General features: G+C 32.4%; 1 protein-coding gene across 1 annotated transcript in view; it reads right to left on the reverse strand.

Moving 5' to 3' along the window:
- LUZP2 (leucine zipper protein 2) overlaps positions 1 to 14,247 on the reverse strand; it is a 258,272-nt gene that overhangs the window by 112,180 nt on the left and 131,845 nt on the right. The window contains exons 4-5 of the mRNA XM_012725725.1: positions 13,071 to 13,152; positions 6,332 to 6,394 (exon numbers count right to left, since the gene is read on the reverse strand). Coding sequence (XP_012581179.1) covers positions 6,332 to 6,394; positions 13,071 to 13,152 — 145 coding nt within the window. The remainder of the gene's footprint in view (positions 1 to 6,331; positions 6,395 to 13,070; positions 13,153 to 14,247) is intronic.

The following is a 14,247-nucleotide window of genomic DNA, read 5'->3' on the forward strand; positions in this document are numbered from 1 at the left end:
TTAAATGTATTTTTAACAGATGATATTTTTAATGTATAGAGGGTTTCTCAGGATGCAACTCCAGCATAAGGTGAGGGGCAAATGTGTATGTGAGGCATGGAACCTACAGAAATTTTAAATGATCTCTACACTTCCTCAAAGCTATGAATGTTGCATTTGGATCAAATTCACATGGGATCCTAAATACCCATGGATGGTAGAATATTTTGAGTAGTATCACCCCCAAATTCATATTCACTCAGAAACTCAAAATGGGAGCTTATTTGAAACTAGGATATAAGCATAACTAGGATATAAGCGTAACTAAGTTAAAACCCAGTTATACTGAATTAGATTGTGTCCTAAATTAATGTTTATGTAGGGGGTAGACCACACAGAGACATAGCTCATATGAGGAAAGAAGAAGAAATTCTTAAGAAATCAAACAATGTTGAAGACTGTCAGGAGGCACCAGAAGCTAGCATTATCCCCTGATACCTATAGAGGGAGTGTGACCCTGTTAGCATTTTTGATTTTAGACTTTCAGCTTTCAGAAATAAGAAAGAGAAACTTTCTGTTGTTTTATGCTATCCATTTTATACAGTGATTCTAAAGTCTAATACACATAGTTATAGTGAATTCTAGATACCAGATACAAAATTAACCAAATAACCAGCTGGCAAGCAGTTCTCAAACATGAACATTTAAGAAAGCAAATCAGTAAAAGTAAAATGAAAGAATTATAATGAAATTATATGAATACACATCAGGCATAGCCTGAACTCGGTATATATTTGACTCAAACTTTAAAACCAGTTCATCTTCAGAAAGGCCCGGGAATCCATTTTCAGAATGCTGACCCTGCAGCCCTCTATCACGGGATAAAGAGCCCATCATCTTCATTTGAGTGTATTCAACGAAGCAAGAAGATGGCATCATTTATTTTAGAGAAATTTGCACCCACAAGAGTTAAGCTTAAGTGGGTTTTCTCTTAAACTCTACTAGAGTTTTCTCCAAATCACTGATTATTGACCGTTATTGTTTGATTGTCTGTTTTGGTTAAGGACTGAATATAAGACTCTAGACACTCTCCTTTAAAAAGTTCATATGCTTGCCCATATTTCTTTTCTGTTGTAATACTGCGATTATTGGGGATTCCCTGATATCACTCTTCACCTTTATAGTCTCTTTAAGCAACTATGTTTTAGATATTAGGAAATACGGAAATAATGTTCAGTGGTTCATCAATTCATTAATTCATGAGTGCTAAGGATAGATTGAAATGCAATTTTAATTTGTCCTCACTGTACTACAGTCTTGGCCTTAGATGACAAAAAAAAAAAGTGAATTATGGGCCCTCCCTGGTGGCGCAACAGGTTAAAGCACTGCACTAAGAAGCTTAAACCACTTCCGCATGAGTTCAATCCTCTTCTGCCCCTGAGGAGATCCACATGGCGTGGCAGACCTCTCCTGACCCGCCTGCTGCTCCCCTCAGCAGTGTACTTCATCGATCTGCCTGTTTTGCGCCCCACTGTGCCCTGGTGAATCCTCTCACCCTCTGCATCTCTGGCCTGTACCCCAATTCTGTATGAATAAATAATTAAATCTTTAAAAAAATGTGAATTACATGAATGTCAAAACTGTCAATTCAAGGAGTAAACAATTAGTTGGAAAATGATACAAACAAAAAGCATGTTAATATATGATAAGATCGGGTGAGATGATATACTTAAACACAGGCATAATAGAATAGTACTCAGAACACATTTCCCAAATATTCCAAACTCTTCAGTCAGTGATTCCCACAATCCAAAGTCAGTTTCCATGGACTATAATGTTTTATTAAGAAAAGTAGCTAGTACTAGCCACCAAAGTCTGGAGTGTTGTTTCACATTTACCAAAATTTTCCCTATTATTAATTCCATGTTGCCAAAAAATATACAACAAAAAGATAAAACAAACTTTAGCAAAGTTGATCAAAAGAAAGTTTGCATTTCCAAAGTTTATTGATGTTCACGGAAAGACATGATTTAAGTTTTGTTAATAAGATACTATCCCTATAACATGTGCATGCAGAAGAAAGCAGGTTAGCTGTTATCCCTACTTTGCTGTACCCAGGAAAGGGATGAGTGATTTTGGAATCTGTTTAAAAAGGCATCAAACTGAGTGGAAGCATCCAGATCCTGGCCGAAGTGTTCCTGAGACAAGCCAGAGACAAGCACCTCTAGGGTGTGTTTGCGGAGCTATTCTGAAAACTCAGCCTACATGTATATATGCAGCACTTTTAACTTTATACTGCTTAATGTTTTTCTTTTTATTATAGGGATCTTTTTCCTACAGCTAAGAACAGCAACTCGTCCATATTTCCTAAGAACCCATATTCTATTTCTTCATGTTCCAGGACATGAGTTAATAGTTATTTGGGATTATTTGGAAATCCACACGTTGGTAAGTGATTTGAACTCTGACAATTTTTTTTTTTCTTCTAGGCATTTATAGCATCAGCAATAAAATGAGATATATTATAGAAAAAGATTAAATCAGCTCATAGGAGGAACAAAAAGGAAGCAGATCAGTAATTCAGAGTTGAGTTAAACTATATGGGCCTTGTCAAAAATAGATGATCAAAGAATTAAGAGACTAGTATGGAAGTATTCTGGAGCAATGAAATAGTGAGAGGAAACTTTGCAACTCAGAGAGTAGCTTTGAGGAATTTTTGATTTTCATCCCCGGACAGAGTGAACACAATATACGGGTCCTGATTTTAATGATTTGTTTTAGTGTGAGTGCTGACTTTACCATTACCTTAAACTATCCTGAATAAGTCTTAGAAAAAGAGTCAGTAATAAGAGATTATACTAAAGCAAGCCACATTAAAGTGGCAGAGATAAAAATGTATCTCTCCTCCAAGTTAACCTTCCTCTTTTCCTTTCTTCCCTACTTCCTCCTTCCCTACTCACCTCTCTTTATCTCCTTTTTCTATCTTCCCGTTCAGCTCTATCTATTCAATAATTCAATAAAAAAAGTTTTAATCTCAATCAAGTATTCCCAACTACACATTCCTTTAAAAAGTCAGAGAGTCAGACTCATGCATTTCATTAAGAAACTTCAACAAAAAGTCAAATGCATACATTTCATTAAGAAATTTCAACTAATCAAAGATGCTTGTTACACTGCTTAATTTATATATCTACGTATTCAATATTATCATACTTTCTTTCTTGATTTTTCTTATATCTAGGGCTAATATAGACAAACTCATTTTACTCTAGGAGAAAAATGAACAGAATTAAAGAAAATTGGAACATGTCTAAATCAATTTTGGCATTGTGAGAAGTCTGATATTCTGCACATTTGTATGGCATATAGGAAATAATATATAATTGGGGAAGGTTATTTATAATGCAATTTTATACACAGTATTAGCAAAATGACAAAGCATATTAACAAATACAACCACAATTTAATATATTACAGCATTTATATGAAGAACCATCGCCAACCTTTTATAGCCTTACTTTTATGATTTAGTTTTCTCTTTTGAGATGTAGATACTGAAGATAATTGACTTCTAATTAAACATAATATTGAACCCCAATGTATATTTTTCACTAATCTTTTGTTTAAGTCAGGACAAGAATCTCACCATTGTTTTCTATTCTTTTAGCTTAGCTAGTGATCGAGGTACAGTAAAAACCATTTTACTTGAACATTTTCAAGGCGCTGAAATGTTATTACAAGCTCTAAAGGGAGGCCCTTCTGTATATATTCTTATGTCCTTGTATTAATAATGATTTCTCTGAAACTTGATAAAACTTTCCCCTGATTGCCTCAAACCCTAATGACTTGTTAAGAAAAGCTATATATAAACCAATGCAGTCTTTTAAAGTTTACTGACATCATTCCACTATTTCCTGATGATTAATGTGGAAATTTGGCACAAATAAATAAAAGAATATTGCATGAAAGGGGATATAAACAGTACAGCAAAAGAACAAGACCTGAAACTTAGAGACCAGTTAAATCTAAATGTAGCTTCTATGCAAAAAAGTAACTGTAAGACACAAGTTAAAAGTGATGCCATGTGATGATAGACAAAGACAAACACGTTGGTGCAAAAAGTGCTTGGAATGTTTCAGGTGTGTCTGTCCAGATGGAAAAAATCAAGGTGCTTTCTGCCCTAAAGAATATTCACTTAAAATAATAAAATAAAATAAATAAAATAAAGCATTAATAGTTTTTCTACCTTTAAGGGATATCTTATATCTTAAAAATGATATCAGTAGTTGCTAATGCAAAGTAAATTTTAATATATTTGCCTTTAGTTATGAAAAATTTTAATATATTTGCCTTTACTTATGAAAAATATGCTGATTATTCTTTAATAACTTTCAAAAATCTTTTCTGCAAGGTCATCCTCCATACCCTCATAGAGAAGGAACCAACCAAGAGATTTTTAGATTTTCTCAGAATTCTTTTTATACCTGTATTATCTTCCTTAGCTCTCTGCATTTTGCTCAATCAATGTATTTGTATCTTTTCATTCTCATGAGGTGAAAGCTTTCCAGGCTTTCTACATATCATTTTCCTTTATAGATATGGGGTTAATTATTTTTAACTAATCTACCTCTATGTTTATATATTAATAATCTGCCCAAATAACAAATCTAAAAAATACAGAAATCAACACAAAGTCAAAATAAATACATTAATTTGATTATGTATGTTTACCTTTGGGTTTTGTTAAGGTAAAAAGCTTTCTCCGATTATCAATTTCCATCTTACATATTTTAATGTACTAAAAACAACGATTAGTGAATTTAATTGTTTCGTATTTTCAGATATTATTAAGTTTGCATAACTTTAAAAAATATCTTTTAAAAATATCATAACCTACACATTTAGAAAGTTAATATTGTACTACAAATGTATCCCCACAAAGCAAAATATAGGCCTTTTTATGTGCTAGTATGACTAACCAAAAGCTATATGAAATAGCTTCTTCCTTAGTTGTGATTCAAAAAATATATATATAAGACTATGAGTTAATTAGCTTATGTTTCATTACATATAAATATGCAATATTTATAGAGATGAATTCTCCCATAATTATCTTTATTATCAAGTGTGTTCATGCTTTTTGTGTGCCATAATAGCTTTTCCATTTTATGATTTTTATTTTAAAGTGACCCCTTGTTGTGAGTGATTCATGGGAAGTTTCTGATTTCTCAGACTCTCAACTGAGCTTTCACTTAGTCCCAGTGATAAAGAATTTATCCAGTGTTCTTCATATTCTGGGAACTCTAGTTTGCTGGCATTTTCCACCATAAACAGGAAAGCTAAGAAGATTTGGGCTTCAGTGAATACATTATCAAATCCACATATCACACTTCATCACACTTTTTAAAAAGATTTCAAAAGTAAGAGAAATGAAAATACAGTAGAATCATCAAAACATCATTTAAAATTTTTCTCCCTCTGCTTTCTTCTAAACATTCCTTGCAAGTCTGATATAAAATCTGATGTTAAATCTTGATACTAAAGTATTTGTAAAATCTATTTTCTGACCTTGACATTGAGGCAGAAACCACTTAGGAGTAAATGTACCTTATGCTATTTGAATGTCTCAAAATAATTTAAAAAGAAAGTGTGTGAAGAGAGGGAAGAGAGAGAGAAGGAAAGGAAGGAAAGAGAGACAAATTAATAAAGGCGATTGATTTGGGATCTAAAATAACCATAATCAGTGGAATTGATCAAAGAAGATGTACCATTAATTAGTATTGGTTTAATAGTTCTAATTAATCATTTTAAAAACAAATTAAAAGGTGGAAACAGAAACCTACTAGAGAAATTTCACTAAATAACTACTTTATTGCAAGAAGATAAAGAAGAAAACAAGTATAGTCACTTCATATGTTCCTTATATTCTAAAAAATATAAATGCAGGTGTTTATAGATTATTTATGTTCAGCTCTATGTTGTTTTAAAATTGCACTAATATTTTACTTAATCATTCTTTACAGAAAGGCTCTTCCAAGCATGAAGTCAAATTCTTCTTAGCTTATTTCTTTTGTCCCTGTAATATCATTTTGGTAAACAAGCAAATTTATGTAATGAAAATTGAGATCTAATATTAACTTAAATAAAATGCAATTAAAAGGGAAAGTAAGTTGAAGAGATAGATGTCAATAACATTCTCAAATATATACACAAATTCTTAATATATAAATCCCCTCCATTATTCACAACTGAAGGCCTATTTTCACATGATTAACATTTCAAAACTTGTCTAATCTGTATGTGCTGTTGATTCTTTGATTTAGATCAATTCTTCCAGTATTATAAGTCTTACCTCACTCTGGAGATCTCGGATAATTTTGTTCTTTCTTTCCACTTCATTCTTTAAGAAATTAATCTGAAAATGAATAGAATATTATGTAGATGCATTTCAAATTAATTTCTATGATTTTATTAATTTATTTTCAAGAGTATTGAGATACAATAAATTATCTCTTTATCAACAAACATTAAAAAAGAAAAGATTAGGCCCTCCCTGGTGGCGCAGCGGGTTAAAGCACAGCACTGAGAATCTAAAGCCGCTTCCTCATGAGTTCGATTCCCGCCTGCCCCGGAGGTGACCACATGGCGTGGCAGACCTCTCCTGACCCGCCCGCTGCTCCCCTCAGCAGTGTACTTCGTCAGTCAGCCTGTTCTGTTCCCCTCTCTGTTTCTGGTGAAGCCTCTCGCCGCCCCTGAGCCTCTGGCCTGTACCCCAGTTCTGTATGCACAAATAAATAAATCTTTAAAAAAAAAAAAAGAAAAGATTGAAATTTTCAGTAACCAAGTCTATTGCTCAATTCATACATATATTTACTGATGGTAATGACATTCTATTCTCATGTAATAAAACGTTCATTTTTTAAAAAATAAAAACCACATTATAACCATGATTGTCATGCCTGACTAAATCTTATTTTAAAAAATGTAGTTATTAAAAAACGAATAGATTTAATGCTGGACTAAGAATTTCTATTCCTAGAAAACTCAAGCTAGGTAACATGTGCAACCAAGTTTGACAGCAGATGTACTGCGATATTTCTGATAAAAAAAAAAACAAAAAAAAAACAAGGAACATTATATATGTGCTACCAAGGAAAGCATGAAGGTGCCTCCAGGAAAATGATATTTTTGGAATCTGTAAACTTTGGTAAATTACCCCAAATATATTTGCATAAATATCACAACTTTTTTACCTCATGTAGCACAGTACTTACAATTTGAACATTTTAGTCACTAAAAATTCATGAAGATAGAGACCATATAATCAACAGTGGAAGTAATTAATTTCTTCAATTTTCCAGTAGTTACATTTTAAAGATGTAAAAGGATATAAGTGAAAGTAACTTTACTAATATATTTAATTGAACATATTAATGAAAAATGCACTAGTGATGAAAAAATTGGCATTATTTTTATAATAACTTTGAAACTCACTTCTTTATTTTATACTTTTAGCACATCCCATTTTAAACTAGCCATTTTATAAGGTGTAACAGCCTCATGTATCTGGTGGTTCTATATTAAACAACGTTTTCTTAGAGGATCTCTGGAATGATACCAAAGAAAGTGGCAATATGGATTATTTCAGGAGCTATATTAAGTCAGTAGAACTCAAGGTTAGGAGTAGAGCTAATTTTTTGACATATATTCAACTTTAAAACAGTTATGCCTCCGAAACATTTCAAACCTAAAGTAAAGAATAAGGATTATTTTGAAAAAGCCAATGGACCCTATGCTAAAAATAAATATATGTAAACATTTAGTTCAATTTTTCAGCATGTTTTCCATATTAATAATATTTAAAACTTTGTTCAAACACTGCAATATGAATTTTCATATGTCACAAAAATTATTCTTTTTTTTTTTAAGCATGTAAAAGTAAGAACATCACCAATGTATGAAAACAGACAGGGAAAGTACTGGCCTGAGAGAGGCTGTTAAAGTTCTCCTGACTTTTTTTTTTCCTTCCCTCCCTCTCTCCACAGGGGTGGCCACTATCCTGAATTGGTATGTGCAAGTTTCTCTCCATTTCACTTACTGTATATTCTGTAAAATTTTATACAACACATCTTCTTCTTGACTTTTGTAGCAGTCTTTGCATTATTAGTTCCTCCAATGATAATGAAAACCAAAAACAAACAATTTTTGACTGTCAGGTTATGTCTAAAACAGAAGCAGAAATCTGAGGACTATAGTGGCCACTATTCTGGCTGTGTTGCCTTTCGTGGTAAACTCCAACTATGACACATGCTGGCAACTCATTGTCTCAGTAAAGAGAAAGTTCAAGTTGATTGATAAAGCAAAGGTATTACTGGAGGGACTTGATGACAATCAAAATGAGAGCAATAGTGTCCATCCAAAGACATGGTTTTCACACTCATTTTTACCAAGAGCACTAGGAGCACTAGAAAGTGTAGATTATGCTGTACTTTTATTTTTTAGTTTAAGTCTTGAACTGTATCTTGACTATACTAATAACTTGCTCTTTCACTGATAACTTTTCTCCTAATCCTCACATTTTTATATAGTTAAGTATATGTTAACATAATTAACAACTAAATTTAATTAAGAATGTTATGAAAATATTTTAAAATGTCAAGAATATTTAAAACGTGTTTTAATGTTAACCAAGGATAGAAAACTTAAGAATGTAATATTCAAATAAAATATATTCAGAATATTTTAAAAATATTAACATTTTGAGAACATATGCCTAGATTCCCAGCATTTAACATAACTGGAAAAAAAAATTGCCAGCAAATATCATGAAATAGTTCTTAAAGACAGAAAATACCATGCATGTACTTTGTTTGAACAAAGAAGGGAAGAACATAGCAATTTTTTTTTCTTAATGAGAATCAAAGCTTGATGCTAATTCTTGCCTTTAGACTAATTATGACTCACTTAAGGCAAGTTAAGCCATAAAAATTAACAAGAGTAGTGAAGTACATCGAATGAGCATTAATAACTTTAATTACTATGGCTATACCTGAGTGCTCATTCTTTCTTGTTGTCTGTTAGGGATTTTCATGAATACAGGTTTGAAAGATATATCACTTCACTACTGGCTTAGGGAAGACAACAAATGTTTATGGGTTCATAAAGCACGTTTTCAAAGAGAATGAGCTCAAGACTGCTTTATGATTTTATGAATTTAATTTCTCAGCTTATCTTCTTTTGTATTTTTGTGATTTATTTAGCAGTATGGCCTTTGTTTTTCATAGCATTTTACTATGGATTTTCCAAATGATGGGAGCATTTGCAGTATCTTTTGTTATTTCTATGGAAAGGGTCTATTATTCAGACATGTAACCAATAGCAGTCAACTTATAAAATGCTCTGATTTAAAATCTAGAATAACATGACATTATTTGTGGAACCACATCCAAGTTTTATTTTCCTAGTATAAAATATTTCCCTTATATTTCCTTATATTCTGTTTGCCATTCATTAATATGGCTGTCAGTTATTTATTTTATATCACTATTTATATATTTCCTATCTTGTTTATCCTAAGTATGTGGTCTTTACAACTTTATGTGCTTAGTAAATTTATTCTAATAATTCTGCTTCAGAATGTGACTTTTTCCTTTTAAATAATGTACAGCTCATATCTCCACTATCTTGTTACTTTTACTTCATAGCTTATATTCTTTTTGGGATATTACCTACTCTGGGTGTGGATATGTATAGGAAATACACCAAGGAAAATATAGTTGTCTTGGTGAGGAAAGGAAGTTCCAGGGCAGACACTCTTAGAACCACACAATTCTGATGAAGGTCCAAAGGGCAGTTGAAGGGAGGATCATCAACATTTCTGATTCTTTCAACTCCTCACATCAAAAGGCTACTCTCTATTTGATGTTACAGTAAAGACATTAGAGATGCAATCTATTGCTACCAACTTCCAGAATGAAGGGAAGGCAAGTGATACTTCCAATGCAGAGTGGGTGAAGGCAGAAGAGTTTACAGAAATTCTTCCACATGCCCTTTCACTAATCCTACCACTGTCCTTTGCCCCATTCTATGACAGTTACTCCTTTCCAGCAGACATTCACTCATTCCTGTAAGTCTACTTTCTTCTCAGGAGTTACTCACGATTGCATGTGTTGGAGTATCTGCTTACTTTTGTCACTCCTCTGGCTCAAAATTTCCCTAATTCTGTATGTTCTTAGTTGCATTTATAGGAGACAGTTAATAAAATATACTGGTTTGTCATATGACGAATAATTCCACAAATATGCATTTAATAAGTGGCTCTGATAATGATAGATGAACAAAGAGGATGCTTTGTCATGCCATCCTGATTCTTAGTATTTGTCAAATAGTTGTATATGATACAAACCTTTGACAAAATCATCATGTCAAACGTGGTTATTTTCAATACATTTTAAATAGAGAAATATAGGAATTCAAGTTTACCATGAAAGAAACAGATTAGAGTAGAAATTCTGACAGCATATAAACATAAAAGGATATATGCTTAAACATGTTTAACATACTTAAACATTTTTATCAGTTGATGACAGATTTATGCATTGTCTATGTTCTACATGTGATTAAAATATATTTCTATACAACACCATCTAGTAGGGGTGGAAGACTTAGGTATGGCAAAAAACAATTGAAGGGTATTTTTAACTCCCACTTATAAAAAAGTTTGGAAAAACAGGTGACTATACATGTATAAGTAGTTTACTAGAGGGAAGATACCAAAATGAGTCTACTTGATATTTTGGTTTGGTCTCCAATTTTTCTGAATAGATTGTTACAAGCTACCCACTTGTTAATTATTTAATAACATTGACTAGAGAGAAATAATTGTATTTTTGTTTATTTTACCATCAGTTTTTTTTAATGTTTGATTATTTTTTAAAATATCTGATTTTAGTATCAGGTTTTTAAAACTGTAGCCATCCTTTTACTTCCCTTAATGGAAAATATTTCAATGAAATTATAACACAAGTGACATGTTATTATATAACTAAACAGAAAGATCCCATATTTGAAGGTACTAAATCTTGGAAGTTAGAAAAAGAACCCAAGAGTGGACTGCTGTGCTCTGTAGAATGTTTCAGAAAATTCTTACTAAGTTGTCTAAATCATCTGTGCAAGAAAGGGGTAACCAGTCTATTTTCTAGAGCTGATGTCCATTTCCCTGGGTAGGAATAAAGGTCTACTGTATTCTGACCAGAAGCAATTTAAAGTTTTGTCTGTCTTTTGTCCCAGAATATCACAAGTGGATCATTCTCTGCAACCATATAAGGTGAGATTCCCACTGGAAAAACAAGACTTCTGACTTGAAAGCTTTCTAAAATTTACTCTCATCTATTCTTCATTCTCTACTCTCTCATCTCCTTTCATATCTTCTCGTAGCAAAGACCAAAGATCTAAGTAGTTCCTTCTCATTCACATCCTGGGCCAGCTCAGCAAAGACATGTTTTGAAGTTTGTCATTTAGAGGTTTTGGTCTTTACAATGAGTCTTCCTACAGAAACATATACATTTTCTAACTTGACCATCAGATGTGGAAACAGGTGACTGCAATTTTTCATTTCAAGAGAGGGAGGATTTAGGTATAATTTTTAGATATTACCTAAATATATCAGTATCCATTTCTAATTGAAAGTTTCCACAATAAATGCCATTTTTTGTTTCTAAAAAAATAAATTTCTACAAAAATAAGGAATAAAGTAGAATTCTGAACTGAAATATATTCTGCCTCTCCCTTTTCTTTTTCTCTTTATATTTATATATATATATATACATATATATATACACACACACACATACACACACATATATATGTGTGTATATATATGTATATGTATATGTATATATACTCATATACACACACTCATCAGTACACCCATACATGTACATATGTAGTCATGTAGTAATATATAAGAGATACATATAGGTATATGATTTTGAGAATATTAAGCAAACTAAATTGAAATTAATAATAAGTAAAAAAAAAAACTGAGCCTGTAGCTAATAAAATGCAAGCTAACAAAAAAAAGGTTACCACAATTACCTAGTAAATGTTAGTAATAGTGTAAATGAAGCCAAGATTAACCTGGATAAACTGATATCTAAAATGTCTGATTCCTACAACAAAAATGTTTCTAACTACCCAGAAACTTGAAGTAAATCTCAGACAAAGTTAACTTTTCATAGCAGATGTTAATTCATGTTATACTATTCATAAATAGCAAAACAATATTATTTTGAGTAGCAATATAAATGGAGATGAAGAAATAGATCATCCTGTTGAAGGGAACAGTGGGTATAAAGAGAAGTCTGCTGCACCATGTGGGCCACTTCTCTGGCCAGGGATCAAACTCATGCCATAATGGTTGACCATAGTTTTATAGTACTGAAACTAACTCCTGTGCCACCAGGGAGATCCAAGACTGAAATGCTATACATATAAAATAGTAACAGTGGTAATGATAGTAATTGATACTATTTTGAAGTTGCTTACAATTGGTTATATACTAAGTTTTCACCTGCAACCTTTTATATAATCATCAATTAAACAAGTATATAATACTTATACAATTTTATAAGAACCTCAGAGAAATAAAATGGCTTTCTTATTCAGCTAATAAGTGGTGGAGATGAAACTGACTAATTTAGTATTTACTATATGCCAGATATGAGCTGAGGTGCATGTTTAGGGGTTACATGGCTTAATTTAGTCCAAAGTCAATAATATCTCACAATCAAGGGTTACTGTGGTGGGGCCTGATGTCAGCTACCATGTCACGAGCTCATCCTGAGCTCAATCCTCACTCATAAATCAGGACAGAGAATTAGAAGACCCCTAACAATCAAATACTATAGAAAAATTATCTTACCATGGTTGCTGACTTAAGTATTTTTAAGACCTTAGTGACTGAGCTTTCTTTAGTTTGTACTCATTTTTATTTTTTACCTATGCATTTGCTCCAGGGTGATTTTGGGAAAGAAAATTAACAATTTCCCAGTCCCAAAGCAAAGGAAACACACAAAAAGAAACATACTTACAGTCACCTGTTGTTTATTTGCTTTCTCACTTGACTCTTTAAGTTGACTTTGCAGGGTCTCCTGGAGAGTCTTCATTTGTTCTCTAGTTCAGTTGAAAATAGAGAGAAAAAGAGAGACATAATTTAATTCAATTATTTCTATGCACATTATGAAAGAAGTTTTTGCTGTCTGCATGCATCAACAAAATAGTGAGAATGGCATAGAGGCACAGAGAAGCATACAGGATGAATATCAGATTCTGATAATAAAGGACTTTCTTCCCATGCAAGTACTAAAAGCAACCTGCATTCAAAGGAAATTGCCTTACTGTTGTGTTTCATAAGAATCCCACTGTGTGAATCATCTGGGAGATGTATAAAGTGCTAAATCAAATCAATATAATAATTCAAGTCACAAAGCTAATTTTAATGGCAGCATGCCAAGGTGTGAACCTGCTGGTTCGGAAAAGTCACCACAGACTTACTGATAGGATGAAATTACTGTTCCTTTCCCATGTCACTAATTGATTAATTCTAATGCACTGTGCTAGACATCCTTTATAAAGCCTGAGAATTTATGTTAAAAAAAGCTGAGAAAAGAGACTTTTTTCTAAATCAAAGGCTGTCTAATTTATTGAGGATAATAAAATAATTCTACCTGCATATATACACATATCATGTCTTGAGCTCTGATACTTACGGGCCCTGCCTCACTTCCTAAGCATTGAAAGAGTTCCATAAAGTTGCTTTCCCTCAAGGGTTTAGGATTTATGTAAATCACATCTTTCTGTGTCTTGATTTTATCATTAGGGTATCCCTTCAAAAAACTCAGTTATTGGATAAGGGTTAAGCTACACGTGTATATGTGTTTATGTGTGTGTGTGTGTTCTTAAGAGAGAGAGAGAGAGAGAGAATAAAAATCTTGGGTAAGAAATAAACTCATTCAATGAAACAGCAATAGGTGGTCAACTTTTCCAGCTTAGCAGTACCCAAACAAATTTAAAATCCCTAACAATACAAAAAACAAGCAAACCAAAAACCCCTGCTGGACATCCACAAAATAGGGAGTAGGAGACAGAAGATAACTGTTGTAGACACATATTTTCTCCTCATAAACAATGGGCACAATAACAGAACTATGTTATAGGTCATAGGATTGTAATAGGGTTTCAATGATGCTATGTAGGTAACTCGGCTTA

Source organism: Condylura cristata, unplaced genomic scaffold, assembly GCF_000260355.1.
Source record: "Condylura cristata isolate star-nosed mole 26May11 unplaced genomic scaffold, ConCri1.0 scaffold00015, whole genome shotgun sequence".
Lineage (NCBI taxonomy): Eukaryota > Metazoa > Chordata > Mammalia > Eulipotyphla > Talpidae > Condylura > Condylura cristata.